General features: G+C 43.8%; 1 protein-coding gene across 3 annotated transcripts in view; it reads left to right on the top strand.

Annotated features, from left to right (window-relative positions):
- MEGF11 (multiple EGF like domains 11) overlaps window positions 1-15,236 on the top strand; it is a 292,447-nt gene that overhangs the window by 47,060 nt on the left and 230,151 nt on the right. For all 3 annotated transcript variants that reach the window (XM_036735788.1, XM_036735786.1, XM_036735789.1), the window contains exon 2: window positions 7,879-7,971. In XM_036735788.1, the coding sequence (XP_036591683.1) occupies window positions 7,879-7,971 (93 nt within the window). The remainder of the gene's footprint in view (window positions 1-7,878; window positions 7,972-15,236) is intronic.

Genomic DNA, 15,236 nt, shown 5'->3' with positions numbered 1-15,236 from the left:
CTGGATCTGGATGTCATTTTCCATCATGAATCTTGTCTTAGATCATTGTATTGCCAAGAAGAGCTAAGTCATTCATAGTTGATCATCACACTATTACCATGTACAATGTTTTCCTGGTTCTGCTTATCTCGTTTTTCATCAGTTCATACAAATTTTTCCAGGGAACCCTTCTCTTTTTTCTAGTTCCATTTTAGGTGCCACCTCTTCCTTGAAATCTTCCATAATCTGTCCTCCCCACACACTTTCTTCCCCCTGCCCTAGCCATGCATGTAGGCACCCAGTTAAATGCAATTTCTCCATTCTTAAATTTTCCTGGACTACTTTGTTGGTATCTTCTTGCTCCTATCACATTTTTTCCTCATAGAATATGGATTTGGGTATATGCTACCTCCTTTTTGGTAGAGCATAGGCTCCTTGAGGGCAGGGATATCTTTCTTTGTATTGCACTGGCAGATGCTTCGTGAATGTTTGTGGAATTGAGTTATTAATACTTCCTTTGTGAGCTCCATAGAAGTTCCTCTTGCTTCCAGACTTGAACAGTATTTATACTAACGTGTGTAACCTTGGGTGAAAATCTGTGGGGGAATAACTTAACTTTTCTGGGCCTCAGTTTCCTCATCTGTAAATTGAGAAAGTTGGACCAGATGATCTCTGAGATCTCTTCTAGCTCTAAATCTATGTTCTTATGACTCCATGAACCGATATACTTGGGTTCATAGAATTTTCAGAGTTGAAAGAAACCTTCGAGATCAACCAGTCCAATTCTTTTATTTGGTAGGGTAGCAGCCTGAGGCTTGGTGAGGTAAATTAGTTTGCCTAAGGGTAACAAAGCCAGTAAGTGGACAAACTGGAAATCAAGTCTACATCTCTTGACTACTAGCTCAGTGCGCTTTCTTTGGACCAGGGTGGAGTGTTCAAGCTATGCTCCCCAAAAGGTACATTTCTATCTTCCAAATGAATTGGTGCTATATTTACATCCAGAAGGGTTGGCCCTGGCTCTTACAGGCTCCCAGCACTTCAAAAACCACCAGAAAATCTATGGGCAATTTCCTTTGTTCTGCTATTCTGGTGGCAGCGAGATGTAGGCTGCTTAATTCCCAGGGGGTATGAAACTGTTTTTTCTCAGAACCTTTTGTCCCATCATGTCCTCACAGGAGACCATGACAGAAAATAAGAGGGAAGGTCAAGCCTGGCTGTGCCATTCTATCAATAGCTCTGAAAAAGTTTTGACCTCCATGGGAGGGGAAAAAAAGAGAGCCAATCAATCAGCCAACAAGTATTTATTAAGTGCCTACTATGTGCCGGACATTGTACTAGGCCCTGAGGATACAAAACCAAAAATGAAGCAGTCTCCACCCTCAAGGAATTTATATTTTGTTAAACTACAACTGGAATCCAAGGCTGCTTTCTCCCAGTCCAATAGTCTTTCCACTGTCTACATAGTATTACCTTCAGGATCAAATTGAAAGTCTCTTGTTTGGTGTTCAACCAAATTTCTTCATAACCTAGCCCCTCCTTTCCTTTTCTAGGATTCTTACACTTCAATCCCCTTTATGAATTCTATTATTCAATTATACTGGCCTACTTGCTATCACTACAAAATGATAGCCCATCTCCCATCTCTGGGCCTTTGCCTTGGCAGTCCCCTATGCCTAGAATACCTTCTTTCCTCATTTCTTCCTCTTAGAATCCCTAGATTCCTTCAAGTTTAGCTCAGATACCACAAAGGCAAGTAGTCTTTCTTTCCTGGCCTCTCAGATGCTGGAGCCTGTTCTTCTAAGGTTCCTTTCCATCTATTCTGTATGTATCTTGCATAAACCTGTTTATTTACATTTGTTCCTCCTTTTCAGTGTAAGCCCCTCTGATGCAGGGATTATTTTAGCCTTTTTTGTATGCTAAGCACTTAAAATGATGCTTGGCACATAATAAGGACTTAATAAATGCTTGTGGATGGACCAATCACATTTTTAAGTAGCAGTAAAAGGACTATATGATGAAGTGCCAAAATGTGTGTTATAGCTAATGAGTTTAGGAGTTCAGAGGAGAGAAAGATCAGTGCGGGGAGGAGAGATCAATATATTCAGCACCTTCTGAGCTGCTTCCTAGCACTGGAGGATTAAAAGCTGGGGTGGGGGTGAGGGAGGCAGTTGGCTGGGGGACGAGGTCTCAGACTTTCCTCTCTCAGGCCCGCTGCTCTGAAATCCCGTTACCTTGGCTGAAGGATAGCCTATTGCTAAGTTCTCATAGGGGTCCTTAGACAGAGCTTCCCTCTGCTGATCCCCAGAAAGCACAAGCCTGGTGAAGTCCCCGTCCCTTTCCAGTCCAGCCCTCCAGGAGAGTCGTTAGAATATCATAATTCTGTCCTCAGCCCTCCCCTCTTCCTGCCGTATCCCCCTTACCCCATACAAAAAGGTAAGCAAATTGTCAGAACCAAATAGGCCACTCTGAGCCTCCAGTATTTGCTATCAATATTTCATCCCTCTCACAACACTGTCTAAACAACACCTATGAAATATGAATGAATTGCAGTTTTGACAAATGCATGGCCTGGACAGACTACAAGCAGGGTGAGGATGGAGAGGGGAAGGCCTGTGGCATGGAGTCTGGGGTTTGCTGAGCCATTGTCCTGGCCTTAGCAGTCAGCATGTTAAATGAGGGAATAGGACAAAGCAATGGCCCCGTGTAATCACTTTTGGTGTCCTGGATGGATTGTTAAACAGGGCACTGCTGAGCTCATGGCTGGAAGGAGGCAGCCCTAGGGGCTGATGGAAGCCTCTGAAGATCCTTCCCTGCCTCTGCCTTCTAGGCCAAGTGAGAGGGGGAGACAGAAGGAATCAGGCTGGTTCAGATCTCCTAAGTCAGATGGGAGTAGTGAGGGAGGAGAGGGGTTGCGGCTGAGAGAGTTTGCAATTCATCTTCTCCCTCAGAACTTAGGGGAGGAAGGAGTCTTGCCCTCCCCATCCCTTGATCCTCAGATTCCCCTTTCTGGGTCTCAGTTCTGTTATGGAAGTGCATATTACCCTTTAAGAGGGAACCTCTCCCCTTAGCTCATCAACACTGTTTATCAGATTAGCTAGATGGAGCTGCAGTATGAGAGAGTTGGGCTAGGTGACCTCTGAGAGCCCCTCCAGATTGAAATCTTTGATTCTATCTGACCCCAGGGACCGGGTAGGAATCAGACAGTCTGGTTTTGAGCACTTGTGTTTGTGTCTTGAAATGTCACATATTTCCTAAGACTCCTTCTCCCTTGTCCTTGGATGACTAGTGGCTGACTGTCCTTTAACATCCACTAGTCTGTTTTATTCCCCTATGTTCTCATTCATTCTCTATCTGTCCTTCTTTTCTTCTCCCGCACTCTTCTTCTTGCTCTCTCCCTCTCCCCCCTTTATTTTCTCTTAAGCTTTACCTCATCACCTCTCATGAATTCACTTCTACTTGACTCCCCTAACTCCCAAGCCTACATATCTTGCCCTCTTCTTTTGTCTATACATATATTTGTAACCTGTCCCTCCCACTGTCTCCCCACTTGAACAACAAAAACAACTGGAAAAATAAAAATCTACGTCTTAAATATTTATAGTCAAGCAAAACAGATTTCCACATTGATGATGCCTAGAAATGCTTGTCTTTGCTTTTTAAGTTCGTCACCTTTCTGCCAGGAGGTCACTTTGCTTTCTTTTTTTCTTCCAAACTAAAACCCCAAATCACCAAATGCCTGCTGGACATCTCCATCTAGATGCCCCATAGACATCTCAAAGTAAACATAACCAAAACAGAATTTATTATCATAACCCACTTCTCTTCCTAATATCTGTCATTGCAATTGTTATTCACTCACATGTGATTCTTTGTGACCCCATTTGGGGATTTTTTGCAAAGATAATAAATGGTTTTCCATTTCTTTCTCCAGCTCATTTTACAGATGAGGAAACTGAGACAAACAGGGTTAAGTGACTTTACCAGGGTCATACAGCTAGTAAGTATCTGAGACTGGATTTGAACTTAGGTCTTCCTGACTCCAGGCCTGGCACTCTATCCACCGTGCAACCTAGCTGCCCAATGTTTATCACAAACTGCCATAAACCTCTTCCTAATGTCTCAGTTTCTGTTGGAGACACCACTCTTCTTCAGATAATTCAGGTACACAGTCTGAGTGGTCCTCAAGTTTTCACTGTTCCTCCCTGTGTATATCCAGCCAATTGACAAGTCTTGTCATTTCTCCCTCCATAATATTTTTCACATCCTCCTCCTCCTCCTGAGTCCAGGCCCTCATTGCCTTTCTCCTGGCCTGTTGAAGTAGCCTTCTAATTGATTTCCTTGCCTCTAGTCTGTCCCCTCTTCAATCCATCCTCCACACAACTATTCTTAAAACACAGCTTTTACGTCATCCCTCTGCTCAAGAAATGTCAGGGGCTCTCTACTATGTCAATGAGAGAATACATAATGAGCATTTTTTTCTTTTGTTATTTTTTAGTTTTCTTCTTCCAGATTGTCCTTCACTTCCATATATTTGCTTACTAGTCTGTTGTTCTGTCTTTTATTTCTTTGGCAAGTCTTGCCATTGCATATTCCAATTTTTCTATTCTATTCATTATTTTTGATGTGCAGGCCATGAATTCCACTCTCATAATTCTCATTTTTCTTATGAACCATTCAGGAATAGTGTGTTGTCATTCCGTGTTCTCAAATTCCAAAAGGTCCTCTGTCTCATCAAGTGTTGGATCATTTTCTTTTGTTTTTCAGTATTTGTTAATAGATGCCTGAACTCATTTACTTGATCATGAGGCCATATTTCCTTCTGTTAATGTTTTTCCTGTTGATATTCATGGTTTTAAAGTTTTCTTCCTGAAATCTTTTGTAATTTCTGTTATTTTTTTCTTCTTATTTTTCCTGTTACTCACTTTCTGATTCCCTCCCCTCTGATTGTGGTTTTCTTGGGGGCTGGATCTCAGAGCATTTCAGCCTTCCCCCGCATTGAGCAATTTATGGTTCTCCAGCCTAGATCTCTACCCCAGTTGACTTTCAGGTGGTCAGAACTGACTCTAGCTGGATGCTGTGCTTCCCCACCCCCCCAACTCAGGTTTGATGGAGTGCTGCATAGCCCCTGCACATACAATGTCTTGTCTTGGTGTCCTGTCCCACTTTCCCTATTACTTAGTTCTTTGGCTGGGCACAAGCATTTTGGAGCTTTGCAGTGCTGGTGTTACAGGGTTGTGGATCCTGGCAGGTGTTTGTTTCTAAAGGGCTGTGGTTACATGTTCTTTCATGGCCAGCCTAGAGTAGGGGTCTCCACATCACCGGAAAGAGGGAGGTGGGATTGGTATGTGGGGGTGGGATTAGTTGTAAGCTTTTGTTGTGTCCTTGAATCAGCTAGTGTGGCCTCACTGCCAGTAGCATGGGAGGTGGTTTTGGGGTACTGAGGGAGCTCAGGGTCAGTGAGCATCAGTTCATGTAGTTGTGGGGTTATTTGAACCTTCTTTTGGATTCTGGATATTCTAGACCATGAAAACAGTTGATGTTGCTTTATCTTTAGTGCATAATTTCTGTTTTGGGGGAGGTTTGAGAGGCCATGAGGATTGGAGAAAATGCCTAGTCCATCATCTTGTTCCCTTTGTGATCCAGAAACTCTCTCTAGGTTAGAATACACAATGCTTGGTTTGGCATTTAAAGCTCTTACCAGACTGGCTCCAACCTGTCTTTCTGTTACTCCTCACATATTAAATATCAGTCATTTGGTCTACTTGATTGTGCCTATACACAATATTCTATCTGCTGGGGTGTATGGAGTGTTCAGGGAGGACTAGCACCTCTGGTGGGAGGGCTTGCAGAATCCTTTTCAGGGCTGCTTATCCATCCTTGGTATCCACCTGTGGCTCCAAGAAGCTGTAGCATATGCAGTGGATACATCCTGGTAAAACCATCTTAGCGGATGGGCTAAACCAGGTTGAAGGTAACCAGTGGGCCTCCAATACGTTGGTGAATTTAGTGGGGATGTGTACCCCAGCAGAATCGGCAGATTAGAACAACTTGTTCCAATGGCCACAAAAGCAGCTGAAGCAGGCTCTGTGGAGAGGTTAGAGTTTGGTCAGGCATCGAGAATGCCAACGTCGTCCGCTGCATCCTGGGTCATCACCTGTCATCTTGACTCTGACTTACCACTGGACTTGTATGATTGGAAGAGAGAGCGAGGCAGAGCTCTGCCTCACTTAAATCCAATTCATGCACAAGTCAAAACACGCTGTGATGCCATTGGTCCTCTTTGAAGCAAAGGATGAACAACAGTTCTATCTCCCACCCCTATACCTTTGCACGCTATCTCTTTTTTCTCTTTAGTACCTAGCTTAGTGCCTGGCAAACAATTGGCGCTTAATAAATCCCTGTTATATTGAATCGAATTAGTGCCTTCTTTTTACTGAAGAAACTCCCTACCTTGTTCCTTGAGAGCCTCACCTCTCTAGCTTGGAGATATCTTACTCTCTGTGCCATATCCCCCACTCCACCCCCTCCCCCAAATAAATTCAGTTGTTCTGTATTTCACCCACTCAGACATGACCAAGCTCTCTAAGCCTTCTAAGATGTCAGCTATCTGATCAGATAAATAATATGTGCTGGTAAGCTAAATAGAAGGTGTGTATTTTTCCTGGTAATATATACTTCCCCCAGAACCTTCTGTATACAATGTTCTTATCATCTAAACCATTACCTATTCTAAAGTGGATATTTTGGGTCTGGTAGGAAGGGACGACAGCTCCAAAGAAGTCGAGGGGCAGAAAGAGGGAGATATATTTGAGAGCACAAAGGGACCAAATCATGCCATGTTGTCTGGGGTGCCATTTCTATAGCCGGGAGGAGAGTCATTCAAAAAGATGGCATCTTCAACCTTTTCAGGAAAAGGAGATGAATTCAGATAGTTCCCTGAGAATTGACAGGAACTGATAGTGGCAGCCAGCTTCCTGAGAGCTTAAAGGAGTTTTCAGGGTAGGGTAGGGTAAAAAATTGAGGATGAAAATGTTAATAATCCTATACAATATAGTTGAGATATTATAGATAGGTGAGATGGAGGGGGAAAGGGTAGTTTTAATTAAGAAAGCAAAAGATGACCTTGAGAAGCCAGTGATTGTACCAAGTCTGGAATGGGATACTTTCTAGACTGTTACCAATAAACCCTCTCAGAGCTGGAATAGTCTGAGAAGCCTTCAGTGGGCCTACCTCCCACCCTTGGGGGAGCCCAAGGTGACTGACTGCATGATAAGAAATCGTGCTGCTGTCTCTAATTATAATTATCATCATGAATGTCTCTCTTAATTACTTTCTTATAATTAGTGGGTGCCTTTTCCTCACCATTTGTGTGCTTTGTGGAGTCGCTGACATTTGAGAGCCCCAAAATAGGGATGTTTAGGGAAGAGAAATGGGGTGGGGGAGGGAATGAAATCTGTTCATTTGAGGCAGTGTGAGAACTGGGAAACTTTACCAAAAGACCAAGAGACAGATGAAATGGAAGGTGACAGGGGTGTGGGACAGTAGACCAAGAGCACAGAAGTGAGTAGCAGGGGAGGAAGTAGAGGGTCTCTAAGTATTAAATAATTTGAAATATATATGTATTATACATATCTATGTGTATACATGATATACACATGTATGTATGTATAGTCTTGCAAAGCCACTTCCTTGTTCAGATTTGAAATTTATTGCTGCAGTTTTCATTCTACTGCATTAATTAAATAATTCAGGTCAGATATATTGTGCCCTCCTCAGGCTGTCCCCCTTCTCTGCAGCCTTTGGAGTATTTATGAGCATCAAGGTTGCCACAGAGCAGCTTAATGTTCCTTGACCAGCAGTGAGTTGGTTTTCATCATATCGCTTCTTTCCCTCTCACAGCCTTGTGCACAGAAGAGTGCGTCCACGGCCGCTGCGTCTCCCCTGACACCTGTCACTGTGAGCCTGGCTGGGGAGGTACCGACTGTTCCAGTGGTGAGTACATCCATACCCCTGTGAGTATGTAGGGCCTGTCTGTAGAGGGCTCTGCTGGTGGGAGGGAGGCGGCAAAGCTTCCTCAGTGAATCTCTGAAATGTTGAGCCCAGTAAGATGGAGTCAGCAGGTGATAGCTGAAAGGGACTTTGGGGGCTATCCAACGAAGGAGAAGGTATCGTTGGGTGTTGTGTTTTGGGACATTACTGGGCATGTTATCTGCAGGTTTGTGGTATGTAGTGTAAGTGTATGTGGTAGTGTTCATATATGGGCGTGTGTGATGTGGGTATTTAGGGGAAGTGCAAAAGTGAATATATACCATGAGGGATTGTGGGGATTTATGGAAGGATGGGTACTTGTGGGAGGGAATGCCCTGGATTCAGATTTACCTGCTCTCAGGAAGCTTCTCTCAGCATGGTTATAAAGAGTTTTGGTTTGGGTTTTTTCCCTCCTGGGCCTTGGTTTATTTTTGAAGTATTTGTATTTCTCCACTGTTCCGCCAGGAGTATCTCCTTCTCCATGTGACTGTGAAGATAGATGCCTGGTGCTCATGGGCTCTCCCCAGAACTCTTGGTGGAGTTGGCAGCTTCTTTCTAAAGCTTTGATCCAAAGTCCTTTCTAGTTATTTGTTGTGTAGAAATACAGAGAGGGTTCAGGCTCTGCTGAATCAGAGAAAATGGGGGAGGGGGCCGGGCAGGTTCTCTGGTACATTGGCAGCTTTATGGGTTACGCTGTCGTCTGTTTCTTCTAGGGCCGTTCCTCATACCATGGCTTTCACATATCTCTCTACTTTGAGTCTCCCGCCCTCTCCAGTCTGTTCTTCACACAGCCGCCAGATTGAAATTCCTAAAAGACATATTGGTATTCCTAAAGCATGGGTCTGCCTGTGTCACTCTCCTGTTCAAAAAGCTCCAATATTACCCCTGAGATATATTACAAATTCCTCATTTGGCATTTAAGACCCTTCAAAAGATGGCTCCAGCTTGGCTTGCTAGACTTAGTACATGTTACTCCCCTTCATGTATTCTGTATTCCAGCCAAACCAGCGTAATAGCCCATTTCCCATCTCTGTGTGTTTGCACAGCCTGTTCCCTCTACCTGGAATGCCCTCCCTCTTCACTTTCACCTCTTAGAATCCCTAACTTCTTTCAAAGCTCAGCTCAAGAACAACCTCCTGTATTAGTGGCTAGTGGCTAGTTTTCCCCCGTCCCCAATTACTTCGTATTTATATTTCATATATTTTGGTTTGTACTTATATGTACACCTTATTTCCCGTAAGAGAGTGCAAGTTCCTTGAAGACAGGGACTCTGGTTTTTGTTTTTGTTTTCCAAGGGCAAATCACATGTTGTTGAATTGTTTTAGTGTGTCTGACTCTTTGTGACTGGGGTTTTCTGGGCAAAGATAGTGGAAGGCTTTGCCATTTCCTTCTCCAGATCATTTTATAGGTGAGGAAGTGTTTCAACAATCCGGCTAGCAGCTGCTGTGGGGGTGTAAAACCAATGACAGCCAGCTCACAGAACATTGCAAGTCCAGGTTCTTTTGATCTGCTTTACTAAGGAAAGCAATGTTAAGGGGTTGACAAGTTTACTTTAATCCAGCATACAAATACCATTCACTTAGTCCAGGGGAAAAAGCCAGCACCCTGAACTTCAGAGAAAATACAAACAAATTACACACATCGACAGACAGACCAAATACAATTCATAGTTACCAACATCTAAGTTTAGACCGGGAGGTCATAACAACGGCTGGCCCAGAGTCACACACACCATTACTGCTGTGGGTCAGAGCTCCAGAAAAAGAGAAAGCCAGCCCCTGGTTGTATACCTTTTTCAGGGTCAAGGGTGAGTCACACATGTGACTCACTGACGTGACCTAAAATCGTCACAAAGAGGCTACTTAAACCCACGTGGTCTAAAAGCCTCTGATGTCCCAAACTTGCCACTCAAACCCATGTGAACTAGGCTTTCCCTTGAGGCGAGGAGGTTGTCAAGGACTCCTAATTTGATCAAGGAAATAAAGGCCAAACTCTTCAAGGGCACTTGGTTGAACTAAGTGCTAAGAGCCCGTTTTGATTGCCAATACGGGAAGCTGAGGCAAACAAGGTTGTGCGACTTGCCCAGGGTCACACAGCTAGTAAGTGTCTGAGGCCAGATTTGAACTCATGAAGATGGGCCTCCCTGACTGAAAACCCAGCACTCTATCTACTGTATCACCTTGCTGCCCCCTCTGGCACATAATTGGTGCTTAATGTATATTTACTGATTGTCACTGTAGCCTGTTTTTCTTAAAGCATGGTCTGATTTCTGTGCCAGGAGGGAATGAGCTGGTGCTAATTTTCAGGGTGAGAATAGGCAAATAAGTAAACCTTGAAAGCTTGGAGGTGTTTGGGGTCTGTGATCTTTAATATATATGTACATATATATATATATACATATACATACATATATATGTATATATATACACACACACATATATACACACACACACACATACACACATGCATACATATCTATACGTATATACATATCTATATCTATTTAATGGGGCAGCTAGGTGGTACAATGGATAGAGTATCAGCCCTGGAATCAGTAGGACTTTTGTTCAAATCCAGCCTCAGACACTTGGCACTTAACTATCTGTGTGACCCTGGGCAAGTCACTTAACCCTGATTGCCTCACCCCCCCATATATATATATATATATGTGTGTGTGTGTGTGTGTGTGTGTGTGTGTGTATGTATATAGTAACTATTCCACTGTAATTAATTTTCTTTGTATTTTATTTTATGCATTTAGAAATGTGATTCTGAGGGATCTATTAGCTTTACCAAACTGTCACAGGGGGCCATGATGCAGAAAAGGTTGAGAACCCTGTGTTTTAGACTGAGCTTATGATTTCACTGGCATAGGGAACCCCATTGAGGAAAGTTCTCTACCAAAGCAGACTGATACCTCTTCTGCAACTCAGTCTTAGAGAGTTGTCTGGGAGCACTCAGAGGTTGAAAGTTGCCCAGGGTCACACAGCCAATATATGTGTTAGTCAGTCAACAAACATTTACAAAGTGCCTACTATGTGCTAAGCATTGTACTAAGTGCTATGGAAGAGGTGGGACCTGTACTCAGGTCTTCCTGATTCTAAGTCTTATTCTCTAATGAATAAGCCTTTCTTGGAGATTTTGCTGGAACCAATGTGGGGATTAGTGTTAGCCCTTCTTGTCATAAACTGCCAGCCCATCTGAAGATGAAGAACAGAGGACAAAATGTCAGTTTAAGCTGAATAAAGAAGACAGAGGGACCGTTATTAAATTGTACTAATCTCACAAGTGGAGATAAAAGGAAAAAAAAGTTTTTCTCTCTATTGGAGATCTAGCTTTTTAAAATAATTAGAGATATTAAAGCATTGACAATGATTGAGATAGAAGCATTATTCATAACTTTTATTTCCGCACTGGGCAGTGATCCAGTATATTTCATTTATGAGCTTTCAGCTGTAAGGAGAACGTGAGCCAATTCCTAAATTAAATATGCCCTGTTAACTTTTATAAATGATACCCCAGGATTAGCTTAGAAGCTTAAGCTTTCGTTGTATTAAGATAATTGTCGCGTTCCCTGCGTCCCGGATCTGTTTGACTCCCATCCCAGAGTGCTTTGCAGGTTGTGCCCTGTGTCCTTGGGGCCCAGAACCGTGTGCTTGCAGCAGAGTGGTATCTGAAGTGCTGGAAGGAAGGCGAGGGAGTGGTCCTTGCCCAGACTTTCCATCTGCTCCCTGCCTCCCAGGTTCCTTATCTCTAGGGAGCCAATAATAATAATGATAGAAACACTAATTGCTAGCGTTTATAGAGCACTTTAAGATTTGCAAAGCACCGTATAAATATTATCTCGTTTGGTCCTCACTGCAGTCCTCAGAGGTAGGCACTACTGTTGTCATCATTCTACCTATGGGAAGCTGAGGCAGACCGATGTTAAATGACTTCCCCAGGGTTGCACAGCAATTAAGTGTCTGGAGCTGGATTTGAACTCGGGTCTTTCTGACTCCAAGTCCAGTGCGCTCTACACTGTGCCGTCTAGCTGTGTTGTCCATGGTAAAAGGTTTGCCCGGTGTGTCTTGCCTAGGATCCCAGAATGTCGGGGTTCATCCATACCTACCTCTGAATCCTGTCTATAGCATCTCTAGCAGGTATCCATCAAGCCTCGATTGAGAGCTGAGGGCTGGGACTTGCCTAAAGTGACACGTGTAGGGAGCATCTGAGGTGGGTCTGAACTCCTGTCCTCTGATTGCCAAGCCTGGCCTCTTTGCATTGTCCCCAGCTGTCTCCTTTAATGTCAATGTGCCTTTCCTTACCTGGAGCCCAAATCTGCCTGTTTGACTTCTACCCATTACTCCTACTTCTAGCTCCTGTACAGTCCTCGCCCTATTTGGTGGCCTGCTAGCTCTTTGCAAATCCGCTTTTAAGGCTCCAGTACTAGGACTTTGTCCATCATTTGAAGTTACAAAGGGAATCTTGTTTTCTTCCCCTAGTCTTGGTTTGTTTAAGTATTTGCCTCTGTTCCTATGGCCTCCTTGCCTCCTGGCCTGTCTTACTAGGGTTCAGTACAGAGAGACCTGCCTCTTCTTGTATCTCTTATATCTCTGCTTCTTCCCGTTCTGCTTGGTGCTGCTCTGCCCCAGCTTACTATTGGGAGGAAGGATAGAAGGAGGGAGGGAGAGGAGCAAGAAAAGAAGGAAGAGGGAGAGAGAAAAAGGAGGAAGGAGAGAGGGGAGAGAAAGAAGGAAGGAAGGAAGGAAGGAGGAAAGGAGGAGAGAAAAAAGAGGGATGAAGGGAGGGAAGGAAGGGGGAGGAAAGGAAAGGAGAGAAGGAAAGAGGGAGGAAGGAAGAAAGGAAGAAGAAAAGATTTAATAAGTATCTTCTATGTGCCAGGCACTATGCTAAGCAATTTACATTACCTTACTTAATTCTCACAGTAATCCAGAGAAGTAGGAGCTATTGTGATCCCTTTTTTACAGTTGGAGAGACTGAGGCAGACAGAGGTTAAACGACTTGCCACAGGGTCACTCAGCTAGTGTCTGATGTAGGATTTGAACTCAGATGTTCCTGACTCCAGGTCCAGTGCTCCCTCCACTATGGCACCTAGCTGCTCTGACCATCCCTATTATTCTTTAATCTTCCCCATCAGCCTGATTCCCTATAGCTCTAATCTTCAAGGAGTCCAGTCCTCAATCCCTGGTGACCTTGTCTTTCTGTTTGATTCAGGGATATGTAGTTGATAGAGTAGGCTTTGAAATTGATGTGTGGCATCTATTGCATTAGACACTAAATGAATTGGCTGTGTTGCTTTATAGACTTTTGTGCTAATTACTTAATTGGTGCCAACTCTTCTGGCCTCCTTAAATGCTCAGGGGCACATTCATATACTTATAAACTCATAGCATGTTAGAGCTGAAAGGAATCTGAAAGACCATCTAGTCCAAGCACCTTACGTGCTTCCAAAAACTGGCTGGGCATGTTCCCAGGAGGCTTTGGGCTGAGTGTACAGGGCTTAAGTCACTGTTGCTTCACTGGGAAAGTGATAACAGGGTAGGATCTCCTTCCTAGATGCATTCTGGGCACAGGTCCAATTATTAGGAATATCTAGATTTCAGATCCAAGTTAGGAATCCAACAAACATTATTAAGCACCTTCTGTGAATAAAGCACTCTAGTTGGTGCTTGGGAGACTGACAAAAAAAATATCCCTGCCCTCATGGAGCTTATATTCTGTTGGAGATGTACTAGTTCAGCAAACGGAGTAAACCTAGTGGATTTGGCTAAGGGAGTAGAATTATGGCAGCAGTAGTGACTCACATTAATATAGTACTCAAGGATTTGCCAAGTATGTTATCTCATTTGATCCTCAAAACAACCCTGGGAGGCAGGGGCTATTATTATTTTCCATTTTACAGATGAAGAAATGGAGACAGACAAAGGTTGAGTGACTTGCCCAAGGGCACATAGCTAGTAAGTATCTGAGGCAGAGTTGGAACTCAGGCCTTCCTCACTCCAAGTCCAGCATTCTATCCAGAATGCCACCTAATTACCAATAGTATTCTCAAGTAGGATTAGAGGGATTAGGAAGGATGAAGAAAGAATAGATAGAACCACGAAAGAGACGGCAATGGGCAGGGAGAGGTGGGAGAGACCTGGGGATGGGAATCAGGAATGGAACAGGAAAGAGACAGATGGAGAGAGAGAAACAGAGAGAGGCAGGCAGAGAGATACGGAGACAGACACTAAGAAGCAGAGAGACAGATTCTTGACTCAGGACTCTGATGAAAAATCTCCAGTGTGTCTCTGTTGCCTCTGAGATAAAATGCAAATCCTGCTCTTCATCCCTGAAATCCCTGATCTGTCTCCACCCTACCTTTCCAGTCTTCTTACACATTACTCCTCTTCACTCACCCTGTCCTCCAGCCAGACTGGAGTTCTTGCTGTTCCCCAGGTATGTGTGCTCTCCCCTACAAGTAACTATATATATATATATATATATATATATATATATATGTTTAATTTTCCATGTACATTGTTCTCTCCCCCCTCCCCCACCCCAGTAGGGTATAAGCTCATCGAAGGCAGGACTGCTTCATTTGTATCTAACAGACATTTAATAAAAGCTTGCTGCCATTGTCCCAGCATTCCATTTCCCATGCTCCCTTGTGCCTGGAATGTTCTTCCTTCTCTCCCCACCCCTGCAAATCTCAAGCTGTCTGCAAAATTCAACTCAAAAGCCACCTCCTGCATGAGGCCTTTCCTGATCTCTAAGCTAATAGTGCTTCTTTGCCCTACCCCACCCAAATTACTTTGTATTTACCATGTAGATGTTGAATATTTACTTCCTTGTCTACTTGTTTCCAGGGACAGAAAATAAGCTCCTTAAGGGCAGGGACAATTTCATTTTTGTGTTGTATCCCCAGTGCCTGAAACATAACAGGTGTTTAATGAATGCTTGTTGATTGATTCAGTGAAACTAGGTATGAGAATGTGGGCAAATCATTTCACTTTGGGGGGCTTCTGTTCTCTCATTTAATCTAACCCTAACAGAGGCTTTAGATTAATTGGCTGTCTACATTGCCTGCCCCAATCCTGCTTTGGGGGGGGGGTGGTTGTAGAGGGTCGCCTTGGAGGCCTCTGCTTTGGATGCGACTCATGACCCACATGCCCAAATCCTCCTGGGCTAGAGTTCCCCGGAAAGCTACAAGCTGCCCAGGTTGAGGCTTTAGCTCTGTAGGC

This window comes from Trichosurus vulpecula, chromosome 8 (assembly GCF_011100635.1).
Source record: "Trichosurus vulpecula isolate mTriVul1 chromosome 8, mTriVul1.pri, whole genome shotgun sequence".
Classification (NCBI taxonomy): Eukaryota; Metazoa; Chordata; class Mammalia; order Diprotodontia; family Phalangeridae; genus Trichosurus; species Trichosurus vulpecula.
Note: the sequence above shows the minus strand (reverse complement) of the source record. Positions and strands in the feature narration are given on the sequence as shown.